At 35.0% G+C, this 17,057-nt stretch overlaps 1 protein-coding gene across 13 annotated transcripts in view; it reads right to left on the bottom strand.

The window, feature by feature from the left end:
* The window catches only part of LOC110103712, a 146,202-nt gene that overhangs the window by 107,646 nt on the left and 21,499 nt on the right, over positions 1-17,057 (bottom strand). For all 13 annotated transcript variants that reach the window (XR_003700450.1, XR_003700451.1, XR_003700452.1 and 10 more), the window contains exons 5-7: positions 14,785-14,872; positions 1,148-1,253; positions 991-1,061 (exon numbers count right to left, since the gene is read on the bottom strand). Coding sequence is in view for 6 of the 13 variants with exons in the window: in XM_028694061.1 (XP_028549894.1) it covers positions 991-1,061; positions 1,148-1,253; positions 14,785-14,872 (265 nt within the window). In the remaining 7 variants the exon portion in view is untranslated. The remainder of the gene's footprint in view (positions 1-990; positions 1,062-1,147; positions 1,254-14,784; positions 14,873-17,057) is intronic.

The raw sequence follows: 17,057 nt of genomic DNA, 5'->3' as shown, positions 1-17,057 counted from the left end.
ACTCAAAAAGATTCTGATTTGGATCATTTATAGCTAACTCAAAAAGATTTGAGTTGACTGGAAACAACTCACTGGAGCTTGGGACAGCTAAATTCCTATAGCGAATCAATTTGAATTGAGTTGAAGTCAAATTTTGAGTTCAGTTTCATTAAAGCATACTTCAAAAATCTGTATGCATTTACTACATATGAAACATAATTAAAAAATTATTAATAATCCGTATGCATTTATTATATATTAAATAAACTTTAGCATGATTTAGCCTGGAATTAAATTACACTAAAAATATAACGAGCTAATTGTTAATTGCATGCATTAAAAATAAACCAGGTAAAGCTTGATTACAACAATAGATAAGCAATTTAAATTTCCGAAGCCAGTATTCAACTATTACAACATCTATTCACTCGTTTTGCTGCTTATTACAGTTCATATTAAAGCTAAATGATCATTTCTATCGATCAGTTCTAGTAAATAACTTATTAAAATATGACTGCAAAGTACACCTACAATAACATTATATTATAATACATCAAGTTAGCTATAAAATGAAATAAGAAAATGATCAAAAGGATCCCTTGACTCTTTAAAAAGGACTAAATGATCCTCAACTATATTAAATGATCATTTGGATCTCTCTAATCTTTAAAAAGAAATTAAAATAATCTCATGGAGGGACTATTTTGACTTCTCTAAAGGAGTTGAGGGACCAAAATAATCCGTTAATAAAATTGAGGACTATTGTGGACTTTCATAAAAGGTCACAGAACCGTTTTGATTATTATCTCAAAATGAAATAATCAAGCAGTCATGAGTGAAATGAAAGAATGGATAACGTTAAATGGTTTAAGAAGCTTAATCCACACATATAACTAGAAGAATTTTAAGTATTAAAAGAATCAACAAACTCATTCTAAATAAAATGCATCTATGTTTAAAAAGCCATACATGGAAAATCAAGCCTTCCATACTAAAATACACCATAGTTACCTTCCAGAAGGGAAGGAATCCCCAAAAGCAAAAACCACACCAAAAACAGCTACAGCAACTCCAACACCAATCTATTTTGCAATCAAAACCCAATCAATCAATTTCCAGCATTGAAAAGCTTTCACAATTAGCAAAAAAAAAGTCAAAATATGCTTACCTTGGTAGCTAATCCAATTTTGGATTGTTCAGATTCAATAGGAGCATCATAATCAATTGGCTGAAAATTTCTCTCTCCCTCAGCTTTCTTTTGCTCGTATGCTGACCTAAATATGCAGGGGAAAAAAAGCACCAACATAATAGACAAAAAAATAAAGTAGACAGAATAAGAAGTCTACCCAGAAAGAGAAATATGCTAAGGTACAAAAAAAATTAGTTGGCTTCACAAGTACATCATGAAGGTAATCAGTACTTGAAGTGATGTGATCAATCAGACTTCAGTAAACTATATATTCTAGAAATCACTAGAACATTTGATATAGGCCATCATCCTATTCATGTTATCAACATCTTTCGTGATACTATAATAGATGTCATCAATTTGTAACTTTATCTTTGCACTATTTTATTATTTCAGCTAGAATAAGTGGTAGAACTATTAAATATTTGCTAGGCCATACTCTGTCTACAAATAGCACATGTACACCCCTTTATAGTATCAGTAAACTACATATTCTAGAAATCACTAAAAGATTTGACATAGGCCATCACCTATTCATGTTATTAACAACATGTTTCTTGATACTACAATAGGTGTCATCAATTTGTAACTTTCTCTTTGCTTTATTTTATTTTTCAGCTAGAATAAGTGAAGGAACTATTAAATATTTGCTAGGCCATACTCTATCTACAAATAGCACATGTACGCCCCGTTAAGAGCCAATGATTGAAAAATGTTGTTTCCTTCTCCCTTGGGATTTTTCATTATTAATTAGATCGTTGTTAGCTTTTGTGATACTTCCCACTTGATCAGAGTATCGGAAGGCTGTGTGAGAACCAAAACTTTTCATAGGGTGTCAGTCCATGCAATTCATTACACAGGCCTCATAGATTTCTCTGGTCCCACAAAATCCAGACATTATCTATTTCAAGATCATGATCAAAACCTTAAGATCCTACTAGTACGATGATCCTTATTATGATATTTATGATGATAAATCTCTTCAGATAATGATATTTATGAAAATGTTTATGATGACAAACGTCTTTCATATGATATGATGAACTGGACCTTGAGGATCATTATGAGTTAGCAGTACAAACAGTACTATTATGCTTGAGATTGATTCCAATACACTATTAGGTGTTAAGAAAAAAACCCATATTTGATTAAGTGTTTGAGCTTGAGATTGATGTTAACTATGAAATGATGTTATATAAAACAATTGTTGATACTATAGTGATTCCTTCTCTAATTCACTTATCACGAGTAATTTAAAATTATTTTTTTAAAACCAATTGCACCTATAAAATGATCGTGTTTGCACTGCCACTGCCGCCATCATCACCTAGCTAATTGCTAGTTCAACTTCCAAATATCCTTAGGTGTTTGTTGCTTATAACACTCAACACATAAGCCTACAAATCCGTTTTTTAGATTTCTTTCTATTGTTTGATGTTCTTCATCGATGCTTTTCCATCAACTGATCTAGTGCTCCCATTTCCTCCACCTCTTTCCAAGAAGAGTACTATATTGGCCAAGTGAAATTTATGAAGAACAAATCAACTAATTTAGCCAAAAAAATTCGAATTTTCACGGGCCAATCAAAAGAAATAAAACACGGATAAAGGTGATGAACCAAACCAATTTTCAAGCTTTGTTTTAATATTATATTTTTTGGCTGAATTTCTATCTTTTATCTTAATTTAAATTTAATTGAATCTATTTTCTTAATAATTATAGATTAAAATTTCAATTAATAGATAGGATTTGATTCAAAATATAATTAGAATTATATTTAAATTGCCTTTATCCCTATAACTTTATTTTTATAAATAAGGTATGATGATTCATAATCAAGATTGAATTTACTTAGTAATTTAATGAAACAAGAAGATCATGTAGTAACATGCATGGTTTTGAAAGACGGATCGGACCGACCGTTTCAACTGTGAACCAATCCTATGACCGGTTTAGTCCTTATAAAAAACCGATCCAGTATCAAACCGGTTTAAACCGTCAGTTCAACCAACCAACTGTTGAACTGGTCTCGGCTTTTCAAAACTGGCCAGTTCAATTCATAATATATTTAAATAATTTAATTTAATATAAAATATTATATTAAATGATAAACTAATTTAAATATAAAATATTTATTTAAAAATATATATCTAAAATTTTTTAAGTATTATGTATTAAGCACTAGTAAATCATACACACATGTTTCACATAAATTAACAATTATTTATATTAAATTTATATATTTATATATAAACTAAATTTCTATTAAATATGAATTAAAATCGAATATTAGAGATATTTACATTAAATTTAAAATTAGTAAGACCTAAAATGACTTAATTAGAAAATATTAGAAATGTCATTTCTTTATTAGATTTAAATGAAAATTTGACTCTTGTTAGGACACAATGAAAAAGAAGGATTCATGTAGTCGATCTCACATAGTGGGATAAAGGCTTGATGCTGTTGTATGTTTGTTGTTGTATTTATATTTAAATATATATAATATAAATTAATAATTATGTATATTTAACTTGAAAATTATGGAATACATTATTTGTGTATGAATTTTAATTATTTTTAGTCCAAAAATTATATTATTTCATAATTATTATAAAGTTATCTTATTATTAAAATATCATTTAATTTTTTTAATTTTTATTACATTATCCGGTTCTTCAATCCCAGCCGAACCATTGAACCTTGAACCTCTCTCTTTTTCAGTTCTATCTCCGGTCTAGTTTTTACAACCTTGGTTACATGTGGCTGCCATAGAGAAAATTGATTATTTTTACTAAAAAAATTAGTTGCTTCCAAATGAAAAGTTAACAATACAACATAGGGTTTTAGTTATTGATAATTAAAAATAATCAAAAGAATAACCCCATATAGTGGAATAAAATCTCGTTGTTGTTAATCAAAAGCAATTATGGCAATTATGGTCAAAGGAGTAGAGAAATCTGAAAGGGTAGGAAATTGTTAATCTTTCAAGATATGTTGCTAAAAGAGGTAAATCAGAATTCTTTAAATGAGTCAAACCCTAACGTGGGATAAGATGGCAAATTTTATAAAATGAATTAATATAAAAATTTTAGAAAAGTATATAAATAGATGATACATTGGTAAGGAAATTTGATAGTGGAAAAAGAAGAAATAAAGGGCTATTAAGTAAAAGAAAAATATTTTTAAAAGAGGATTAAATTTGAAACTACAAATGCTTATAATGTATTAAGAAAGCTAGAAATCTTGTAATGAAGATAATGAGATGAGGACATCAGCAGGAGATTCCGGAGCGTCTATCATTGGAGGAATCGTAGATCAACGGCTACAATTCGGAGTCTTTATTTATGAAGCATTTTATGTATTATTTTTATTTTGTGTCTTAGTTTACCATTGTACCCTTATGAGGGCTTAGTTCCTGATGTAGCCCAAAGGGCATTTTAGTCTTTGCATTTCTTTTTATTTTAAGACCTATATATAGAGGTCTTCACTATTGTATGAGGTCAATGATTGATGAATGAAAATTTTAGCTTTTTAGTACTTTGTTTCTTTGTGAGCTCCCTAGAGAAGATAGAACCCTAGGAGAGGATCAAAACAATACCCAACAGCCGCCGGAAGAGTCCGAGCTCTCGGATTCCTTTTTCCTTCCTTCTTTTCCACCCCTTTTCTCTTCACCAAGCCGACAGACACGTCTACTTCAATCCCATACTGCCGGCTATCCAAACACCACCCAAACACCACCACCCATACCCGCCAGCCTCCTCTTCCCTACCACCTATACCCGTCGGCTTCCTCCCCTCTCCACCTCCAATCCGTCGGCCACCTCCCTTAGCCGCAGGCCTAACTAGCCCAAGCCTAAGCTGTCGGCCCCTCCCCCTTTTGTTTTCAAATTCAAAAGGCCTCTTAAACACCTTCCTAATATAGCTTATTATTAATTTTAAAAGTCTATTAATTTGAATTCAAATGATATTTGAAATTCAAAACCTTTCTTAATTAGCAAATCTATTTTAGGAAGCCCCTCCAAATCTCTCACAATCTGAAATTTACTTGGAATTAATTTAAATTCCAACATTCATTCCACCTAGCCACATTCTTGAATGTGGACAACCCCCTTCCCCTTTCTCTTGGTTGGCCTCCCTCTCTTCCATATCTCTCCCTTTCTTGCCATCATCCCCTACCCTTTCTCTCTCCTCCACTTAAATTATTTCCAAATTAAAACCCAATTCCCCCCATAATCCCTCCACCAATTACCCTCCTTCCCTCTCAAATTAATTCCAATATTAATTTCTACTCAAGTTTAATTAATCAAGGAATTAATTCCCTCCTCTCCTCTTGACTCCTCTTACTACCTAAATCTCTAACCCCAAGGCTCTCCAAGCAGGCCAACCTCTCTTCCTCTCCATCAAACCGTCGGCCACTTTGGCCCATCCAGGAATTGAAGAGACTTCTCTCCCCCATGACTGGACGATCCCGAGCACAATCATGGATTCGTGTATGATCTTCAAGGATGAGTAGATATCCTTCGGTCTCCTTTCTTCAACCTCAACTTGGAGATCGACGACACTGTCGACGACTACGTCAAACGAATCCTTTTCACCTTGACGTTTGCAATCGAGGAACACCAAATCTCCAGATAGTGGCGAATTATCGGACATCCACCAACTTCTTCCCCTCCGGCTAACTTTTCGTTGCGCAATATTGCATGTGTTTTATGTCTTTTGGTGGCATCTCTAAGTTTGCTAAAACTATTCTTCAGTTAAAACCACCTCAAGAGTGAAAGTGAGGGAACTCAAGGTGAATTTTATATTTGTTAAACGGTGGATTTCTATTATTTATATCTTTACCTTTACTATAAGTTTGTTGTTATTTTAAATTGTCTTGTTATTCTTTCTCGTAACTGCATGCCAAAGCACAACTACAACTACGAAATCCTAGAAATCTAATTCTTGTGAAATATTAATTTTACAATTAGTAAGGTTAACAACTTTTTATTAAATTCCTGCAATTCCTATTATGTTTCACATCATAATGAGTAAAGCAAAAGCTATATTCTTTTATGATTTATTTGATGTCATAACACTAAGAAAAGAGAAATGAAGATAAATTAAACATACAAGGTAAGAGATAATAAAACTAAAGATTTTGATTAAGTTAGATAAATTAAAAGTGAAGGAAATAATATCTTGGTTAACAATCAAGATATTAAAAAAAGATTTTAAAAAATAACATTACTTAAAAATTACAAAATGAGTACTTTAAGCGAGAAATTAGTTTTGGAAATGCATAGCAAAGGACATGGTGATACATATTGTCTATTGATCAAAAAAGAAAATTGGTGTTAACTATAATACCCAAAATTTTCAGGTAAAAACTCAAAAAATTCCTTAATTAAATTATACCTGAAATACCAACTTTCATGAAAATCATTAAAAAAATCATTATATTAACAAAAATAATAAAAAATTTAAAAAAATCATTATATTGTGTTCTAATTGTCAATTGGAGCAAATTGGTATCAAGTATATATTAGTTTGTAAAAGTGTGAAAGTTATAGAATTAGTTTCGATTTGAATTATTTTCCTAAAGTTTTAAATATGTTAATTTATAACTTCTATTGTACCAAGGGCATTTAACCAGACAGGTGGAGTATATGCAAGGTAATGGGTGAGGTATTTAATTAAATTATAAAACTTAAGCTAATTAATTACCTTCACTATTGTCAAACTCCTCCCCATTCCCTCATTTTCACTAGCAGCTCTCGGGTTAGGAAAGATTTGTATGCTGGAGCTCGGGTGAAGCAACAAGGGGTGCGAAAATTGGGCGTTGGCTGAAGGTAAGAAGGGGAAATTCGAGTAAGGAAAAAATAAAAATAAAAATTTTAAAAAAAAGGGAAGAAGAAGAAAAAGGAAAAGAAATTAGGGAAGAGATAAAAAGGTAAGGAAGAAGTTTAAATTATTTATGGTAGAATTTTAATTTATAAGTTCCTAATTTAATTATACTCAATTGTTATTTAGGATTCTAATGATATATGAGGGGAGGAAGTTTTGAGAAAAATATTATTTGGGATTAAAAATTCATATTTTTATTAGAAATTATAGCAATTGTGATTTTTAGATGTGCACATGATTTACAAGCGTAAAAGGTTACGAGACGTCAAAATCGAGGAGGCAATGACATGTTATAATACTTGCGCAGGTAGGGCAAAAGAGACCCCAATGAAGGCATTAGAACCTCAATATAGCTCAATAGAATTTTACTTAACACTCCATTGAACATTATTATGAAGCCATAAAAGCTAATTTTACGTTATGATGATTGCTGACGAATATTTTCGTATCAACCAGACCCCAATCAAGCCCGACTAGGTTCAATCGTGCTCGATCGACCCAATCGAATGTCATTGAGGCAAAATTGACTCAAATAAAACCCCGATTTAATTAAATTAACTCAATTTAATTAAATTAAAATCGAATCAAATCAATTCAAACCCCGTCGAGCGTCGTCGAGCCCAATTCGACGCAATTCGACACCAATTCGAGTTCAATTTCATGAAATTAAATTGATCGAACCCAATCGGACCCAAACTGACCCAAATCGGTTCGGGTCGAGTCCAATTCAGACTCAATTCCAACCCTAATTTGTCAATTTGGGCTTAATTTGATTCTCAAATCAGAAATTGAGATCAATGGCTCAGATTTCATCTCAAATTCTGCCCTAAATCCTTCATTTCGTGCATTAAGGCAACCTAATTGGTTCATTTGGGCGGTCGGCCTACTCATGCGTGCTTCTCCAAGCGAACAAGAGGGGGAGAGCCATTCGGCTCTCCCGTGGCTTTTGGTCTGTCCGTCCCAGGCGAGAGAAAGAGCGAGAGAGAGGGAGGAGTCGGGCTTCTCCTCCTGCACACCGTCCGTCCCTTCCGTCCCAGGTAGAGCAGAAAGAAGAGCCGTTCGGCTCTTGCACGCGTCCAAGCCAGGAGGAAGAGGCCGACAAAGGCCTCCTTGCGTGTGACCTAGCCAAGGGGGAGGGTCGGCCAAGCCTTTTCCCCCTTCCATACCTTTTTTTGGGAGCTGAAGTTGAAAGAGGAGGAGATTTCATGTTACCTAGCTGCTGTCTTCTTCCTCTTTGGACTGAAAATGAGTTTTTCTTCGCTGCCATGGTTTTCTCCCTTCGATTAGAGAGCAGAAATCCCCTCTTGCTGCTGTTAGTAAGCTTCTCTTCCAAAGTCTAGGGCAAAGACATGCTGAATAAACCCTAGTTGCAGCCAAGAGAAAGTAGGAGGCCTCTACTTCCTTCCAAACTATCTCCAGTGACCTCAAAACAGTGCAAACTGCTGTTTTCGGGCGTTCTTGGACAGCAAACTGCTGTCCGGAGCATTTTGGGCAGCAAATCCATCCTCCGTAAAGCCTTGGACAGAAGCAACCACTTCCGAAAGCTTGCAAACAGCAGGTTGGAGGCTGTTGAAAGCTTCCAAACGGTGCTTGGGAGGCTTGGGAGCAACTTGGACAGCAAAGAAGGCTTCCGGAGCGGCTTGGACAGCGACGGCGACATCCGGAAAGGCTTGGACAGCAGTCTTCTTCCTTGGGAAAGGCTTGGACAGCGACTTGGAGCTAGGATAGGAGCGCTAAGACAACCCGGGCGAGGTAAAATCTTAAAACTTAGTGAAACCTAAGGTCCCCCAAGGTCATTGATGTGTGGTTGACATCCCCAAGCCATAGGTCCTTTAGAAACCTCATTTGTTCGCTTCCCCAAAACCCTTTGCTCGCTGTCCTCTCCGCAAAACAGTGAAAGACTAGTGTTTTTCACTTGTTTGCTCTCTTGTGAGAGTCAAAGAGGCATGCCAACGGGTGTAGAGGTGTTGGATTGATATCCAACACCTCTCAAATGCATGTAATAGCATTCATATTGTGTTTGAACCGTCGCCTATAACAAAACTAGGCTTCGTCGTCATAGCACCCAAATTTTGGAGGCTATGCATTTGGCCAAATGAATTGCATGTTGCTTAGAATTTAGATTATACCAAAATTGATCTAAATAAAATAGTATAGGTCTCTTTCTCTAAGGGTTGCATGCTTTTAAAATTATTGAGAGATTGATAAGCATATTCATTTAATTTGTAGGGCAAACTTGGGGTAGATGTGAGTTTCCAAAGACCCATAAGCCACCCCTTATGTGTTCTTGAATTACTTCAACATGCTTTGCATCTCTTAATTCTCATGGATAAGAATGATGGTGAATGATCCTCTAGCATTTGTGTCATGGCAAAATTGATATAAACTTTGGAGAGTTTGCATGTAGGAATTGATAGTCTCTACAAGTTAGTGAATGTGAATGTGTTTGGTTGGAAACAATACCACAACGTCTATGACCAACCAAATTCATAATTGATCTTTTCACTAAATTTAGAGCACACAAGTGATAGTCATTGTTAGTTTATATCCACCACATTTGGGATTTGAAAATTAACCAAATGGGCTTATTTGTTAGTTTTAGAACACATGAATCATTTGCAACTTGGAACCAACTTCTAAGTTCTTTCATCTCTTTTGTTAGAATATAAACTAACAAATATTCCCTTCATGTGTGATATTTTCGAGCCTCTCCAAGACTCCAAATGCTCTTCTTACATATGAATCATTATAGCTTGGAACTAAATTCTAAGTTATTCACCCTTTTGTTAGAACATAAAACCAATAAACCATCTTCTTCCTTCAACCCCAAAATTGTAGAAATTTTATCAAATCATTTATTCATTACAACACAAACTAATGAGTAATCCTCTTGACATGGGATTCAAATCCTAGTCTTCCTCATTTGCTTAGCCCAAAGTTGAGCAAATGCTAATCTTCCTTTGAGTACCAAATGCTCAAAGAAACTTCACCATTTACTTAGCCTAAATCAAGTAAGTGGTCCTCCCTAATCTCCAACTTACAATTCATAAGTTGCGTTTCCCTCCCTCTTTCCTATAAGTCAAGATTGTAGGGGAGTATTTAAATTTGTCTTCATGCTCTCAAACCCAAGTTGGGAGAATGAATTCCCCTCTTTGGACACCAAGCGTTCAAAGAAACTCCTCCAATTTGCAACCTCTAAATTGCACTTTAGGCTACTTCTTTTCCTACAAGCATAAATTGTAGGAAATCTCCAAATTCCCCTTCATCTGCCTAGCTTCAAATTAGGCAAATGAATTTGTTTCTTTGAACATCAAAAGTTTAAGGAACATTTATGGATTTGCAACCCACAAGTTGCATGTTCTTTCCCTCATTTCTACAACTCAAAAGTTGTAGGAATTCCTCTCATCCTATTGACTCAAATTGGATGGGTGAATGTCCCTTTCTTTTAACACTAAATGTTCAAAGAAAATCTTCCACTTTGCAACCTTCAAGTTGCATTTCTCGCTTTCTTCTCTACAAACCAAATTTGTAAAGAAATTTTCTTTCTTTCTACAACTCAAAAGTTGTATGAAAATCTCATTCATTCAACCCATGTTGAGTGAATTACGCACCTGAAAATCTACTTGTTGAATCAAAATCAACAAGTAGTCCAACCCAAAAAAATCATTTATTTGTTGAACCAAATTCAACAAATAATTCCATGTTAAGCAAAGGAGCCAAACTCCTAGCTTGTTCCCAACTCTCCTCCAACTCCAAAGTTGTAGGAGATTTCCCCTCTCTTTAGCTCCAAAAGTTAGAGAGAGTTCTCCAACATTTAGCCTAAGAGCTAAATGTTGGATTCTTTTCTCCCCTTAGTTCCAAAAGCTAAGAAGAATTCTTCCACATGTAGCCCAAAAGTTACATGTTTGACACTTTTCTTAGACCCAAAATCTAAGTAATCTCTTCCACTCAACCCAAATTGAGTGATCTCTCCTATTACATTTAAAATGCTAAACCTATAGATGTCCCTTAGGAGTTGTCCTTTCTATTGAAGTTCATCCTACCCTATTGGATGAATTTCACCAAGTCCTAAGTGAAACCCCTTAGGCATGTCTATCTTACCCTATTAGATATACACTTCTCTTATCCAAACATTAAGAGAACTCTAAAACACCTAAAAATCACTTAGGTTCCTTTTGATACAATAATCAATCATCTCCCACAAAAGGCGGGATGCATACATCATTGTATCTTAGGATTCATAAGTAACAGACTTGCCCAAAAGCAAGCATGTGGTTACTTTATGGGTTCTTCATAACCCTTCAAAATATGAAACACTTAAAAATTAAATAAAATCTTTAAGTCACAAACAACTTAAAGTGAAATCACCCTTGTATAAAGATTAAGCATCTTCATTCCAAAATAAAATCAAACACCCTTAGTGTGACATGCTACACAAGCCTCACACACTTAGGTACACAACCCCTTAGGCAAGTTAGGTTTAGGATTTTTTTTTCTGCGCATGTGTTTGATGTTGTGGAGTGATTGCCTATTAGATTGTCTGCGTTGTGGGCACTTGCTCTTAAGTGAATAGTGTACAAATATACATGTTCTTCATTTAGGTGGCCATATCTAAAAAGGGGGTGCTCATAACTAATAAACTGCTTGCATGACAGGTGCTGCTTAAAACCCCCCAAAGATGTGGCCAATAGGATAGAAGCATGTGTTTGGCACTCTAAGTGCGAAACAAATTTTTGAATGTAATGTTTTATTACATAAACTGTCTCTAATCCATTGCAGGTTTGAGTATCTTTTCTTTACAAACATGTATTTGATAGAATTGTAATTGTATCAAACTTGTGGGGGTTCGGAGCAAAAAAATGAAGTGGACTAGAAGGATGTACCTGTCAAAGGTGAAGCCTAATGTCCATTCAGAAGTCAAGAGCCTGAAGAATCCCCCACAAGTAGAGTCTGTAATAATTTGACTAGGTTGTATAATGGCAGGCAACTCAGCTGCCAAACATGTTTGTAATAACTCGGACTCTATTTGCATTCCCTGCACTTTATTCATAAATAAAAGCATGTTTGATTGTTTACCTGATTGTGCAATAGAAATGCATCTTTTTTCTAGGTTTCTTTCTTTGTTTTTGCTTGGGTGTGACTTGGATTATTAGATACGGTAGGCTCTTAGAACAAAATAAGATTTCTACCTATTAAAACGTAATCAATCTAAAAATTGATTTAGGCTTCACGATTTTCTAACAAATGAGAAAGTCTTGCATGGCTCCCTTCAAGGAGCTAAGTTTTCTAAAAATTAAAACAATCATGCATAGCCCAAATGTGTTGCATATAGAAAGCCCTCATTTAAGGATTACATAACAAAAATTTATTTTCATTAAGTTAGCATATGCATACCCACATAATTAGGCATCTTAGCCTCAAAGTCAAGTTATAAGTCCTACCTTATAAATAAAAACAACCATCCACTCTACATTTGCATTGAGACCAAGACACATGGTTTTAAAAGTGACTAGGTGGGTTTAGCTGGTAGTCCCTTTCAAGCGGGATAGTAAATCCAGAGGTCGGGTGGATTATGCCTCATGTGAAGTGTAATTTGTAAGCCCCTTTTGCACTTGTTAGATTTAGGTTCGAGACACTACCTATCGGTAGTCCTCACCTTAGTCTTAGGGTCCGAGGCATGGGTTGATTCCAAATCACCTATAAACCCTCACCTTTCGAGCAATTCCTACAACATATGTTGAAGGAATGTTAAGCCCCAACATTCTAATAAAAATGTCAACTTAAACCAAAATTAGATTTCTAAAATGTAAAGCCCAATATAGGATAGTTTGAGCACCTCTGAGTTTCCCTCAGAATCAAGTGCTCCTACTTCACCTCCCTTGGCTCTCATTCCAAAAATCTAATTCCTAAGTTGATCAATTCATCCTTGAAATTCCTAAAGGCCAAAACTCTTTAAGCAAGACTTTCATGAATTTTAAAACAAAAAAAAATTAAATCTTAGCCAATGTTTAAATGACTTCAAAAAGAAAGCAAAACCACTAGTATAATCAAAAAATTTTCCAAGCCAAAACTTGGGATGTAATTAACCATAGGGGCTTGCCCCTATGGGACGTCTGTACCCCGAAATAAAATAAATCCCATTCAACCAAACATCGAATGGGGGAATCTCTGTTTCAAATTGTAAATTTTATCATTGAGTCCATAAGGAAATGGTATTTTTACCCTTCGGAGTGATATATCATGTTCTTATGCCGTACTCGATGACAAAATATGCAATCCGTTTGAGGATACAAAAAATTCTCCAACAATGATGGCCAAAAACTTAGGCATCTAATCTTGATACATTCGCTTACGATGAACTTAAAGATGAAAAAGAATATAATTACTAAATAAATTAAAATAAATTCAAGGTTGAATGTTTAAATCATTAAATGACATGATATTGTTCTATATGACATTGTAACAAGCATTCTGATATTGCATTAGGGGTTCTATTGAATTAAATAAAAATTATAAAATGATTGGTTAATTGGCACAATGGCGGGGCTAGCACACCTCCCTTCCTATCATGTAACAAGACTCCCATCATCATGCAAAATTAAGGCCCAAACCTTGTACATGGGTACAGCCTTCGCCGCAACATTTTCCACTTGCAAGTAAGTGGACCGATAATCACCTATACATGGAAGCTTTGGAACGCGCAAGCCAGCTGCCATCCCAAACAAACTTCTAGTTGATTATAGGAATAATTATCTCAATTAGTATGTTTGTTGCCATGAATGGATGTGTTTTATTTGAGCTAAGTTTGGATCATAAGCATAAGAAACCTTAATTCTTTCTAATATATTAGGTAAAAGTAAGTATATATTATCATTTGGAAGATCTCCAGTGGTTGACGAGACATAATTAAGATCAATGGGTGCATATGTGGTGGAATTATGCCAATTTTGAAAGAAATTTCGAGGGTTTTTTTCCCACTTCCATCGATTCCAAAAATCCACTTCCTCCGGAGTGCAAATAAGTTGACCGTAAACTAAATATCTACAAGAAAGATGAGCCAAAAATCTAAGAATTTGCACACAAATCCAAAACTAAAAAAATTGATATGAAATGACTAGCAACAAAACTTTGTAACACAACTGGAAAAAACAGGAAGAAAACAAACAAATGGCATTCTACTTCTCAGAAATAATCTGCCTAATCACTTCTGATAGTCTTGTGAGAGGCCGCATTCTTACTGTTCAATTGCTGCCACATTGCTATTCCAAGAACGTAAGGGCTGATTTGATAATATCACTGCTTTGAAAACAAAACCTGCAGCTCAAATTCTCTAATGAGACAAACTTCTCAAGTGATAGGATCATCCAAGAAGCAAGCCAGATATCAATCTTTGTTCACATCATAATGGCAACGTTAAGTAAATAGCCCTCAATGCCCCTCGCTTTAAGCCTCCTACCACCTATTCCACACTATAACTCACATATCATCGGAGCTTCATTCATAGAATAGGAAATTAGCTAAGATTTTGGCAGACTGGTGAGTTAAAATATGGAGATTACTCATGAGAAGGACATGACACATACAAGAAAAAAGAAACAAAGCGGCAGTGCCACTTAAACATTTAGAAAGAAACCAAGTGTCAGGGATCCAACCGAAATTAATTAAATAAAAAGCAAGCAAGCATATGCATTAGCTAGCATGTAGAAAAATATAGTGATGAAATATTACCTTCTAACTGATTCTATCTTCTCCAAAAACTGACGGTCAAAAATAGGATCGTTTGATTTTCCACTAGTACCAGCTAATTCTTGTGCCTCTACAACAAACAAAACCAGTAAGAATTTTTTAAATAGTAAACAAGTAGTTTCACTTTGTTCACAGAATATGACACAAACATAAGAAAAGAACACAGAGAAACTAGTACTACGTAAATCCTAGAAGAATGCTACTAATAGTGTAAAAACGTTTAAGGAAAGACGGCCAAGCACTATAACTTCAGACAATTTGTCTTCTTCATGGGACGGTTAACTGTAAATTATGCACCGTTTATTGTGTTAAAATTCACTAAAATGTATTTTTTAGTTATGTTTGTGCTGGAAATGTTCAGGAAAAGACAAAAACTCACAAGTTTTGAACAAGCACTGTAGTGCCTATAGATTCTGCACCGCAGCGTTGTCATCTACAATGCCCTAGCGCCTAATCCAAACATTGCAGCGCTAGTCGCTCTGGAATTTAAGAAAAATCAGCGCCCCAGGGCAGCCAAGGTCAACGCCGCAGCGTCAAAAAACCCGCACCATAGTACCTGAGTCTCAGGAATTTGAACGTCGTAGCACCAATCATCATAATGTCGCAGCACCGGATTGTACATTTAAACGCCGCAATGCTTAACTTTTTCAGCGCCACGTCGAAGCAGTTAATGAAAGACAGAGCAGCGCTAATTCAACCAATAGACGCACCAGTTTAACCAACAGACACGCAGAGTCAGCGCAGCACCGCAACAGAGCAAAACTAACAATGCTGAGGCGCTAGTTCATTTGATAACGCCACAGCACCACCATGTCGAGCGCTGTGGCGCCTAAGGTAGTTTCTACACTTATTATATATAGTTTTTTCCGTACTTTTGTTAGAGAGTTTTGTTACTTTCAGTAGAATCCAGTAATATTCAGTGTCGTTTTTTAGTGCACCCTTAGAATAAAGTCTAAGGAAGGCTAAGGAAGTGCAAGATACTTTTAATGGAGATCTTACTTGTCTTGTATAAGCAATCCTCTCATTGGAGGAGGAAAGAGTATGGAGAAGTCAATTGTACTGTCCTGGTGAAGTTTATCCTTATTGATTCTTCTGTATCTTTTTTTCTATGAGTGAAACAAAAATGAGTTTGCTTTCAAATTTATCTATGTTTGGCTAATTTCTGAGTTTTAAGCTAATGATATAAGCACAATGCAAATGCAAATGTAGATTCTCAAGCTTTGAATGAAATTATGGATGTTTTTAGTATCTCCCGTTCTTCATTTAATGTATACAATGGTCATGTATGTAGTTAATATTTAGTTTGATATATTACCTCGACGAAAGAATATTGGAACAAATAGGAATATTGGAATGGAATGTTGTCATACCTAGGAATAGGATGTTTAATCTTCTAAGTTCTATGGAGATATTAAAATGGTAGAAAGGTCTTAAATCTTCCTTTTTCACCTCTACAAGCTCGACAGAAATCTAGGGATGCATATGTTCTAATCCACATCTATCATTAAGAGTCTCATTAGGAAAATATTATCGTTTACATGCATTAGTCCAAAACGTATTTTATATATTGGTATCACCTCATCTATTTGCATTCTCTGTAAGTGGGAGAAACTCAAAACACGCCATTTTTGTTTAGCAGGATAAACTATGATATGTAGTAAACAATACTATTTGATTGCAATTTAGCAGAACACTTCCTTGTCAGATCGACACTCAATTACTTTATTACTTGATTAACACATATATTTGCATATCTAGTGGGCAGTTTTAATATCAAAGAAAACTTAAGCATATTCATATTCATATATACATTGTTCACCAATGTAACAATAGCAGGACACATCATACCCACCAAGCTCGTTTGTTCCCTGTTGTCCAGAACCCAACAGAGACCCACAAAGGTGCATGTTTTTGCCAATTTGGAAATTGGAAAGCTACCCTATTGTTTCCCTCACAGCCAAAGCCTTCTTATCCTCCCCTTCTTCCTCCAATTTCCACCAACGCTTTCCTTCTCCCAGCTTGATTTCAAACCCCACCAGTGCTTCTGCCAATATTGTTCTTGTTCTTACTCCTTTACAATCAACCATCACCCCAACTTCATTCTTCCCGTCTAGAATCACAACAGAGAACAAGGCACTGCTAGGTCTTTCTATTCTTTTTCTACTCCGTCATCACCCACAATAACAATACTACATTGCATCACGCTCCTCTTTTCGTCACAGTTCCTAATTTTTATTTATATTTAACACAAAAAT

This window comes from Dendrobium catenatum, unplaced genomic scaffold (genome assembly GCF_001605985.2).
Source record: "Dendrobium catenatum unplaced genomic scaffold, ASM160598v2 fragScaff_scaffold_390, whole genome shotgun sequence".
Lineage (NCBI taxonomy): Eukaryota > Viridiplantae > Streptophyta > Magnoliopsida > Asparagales > Orchidaceae > Dendrobium > Dendrobium catenatum.
This window is presented reverse-complemented; position numbering and strand designations above follow the sequence as displayed.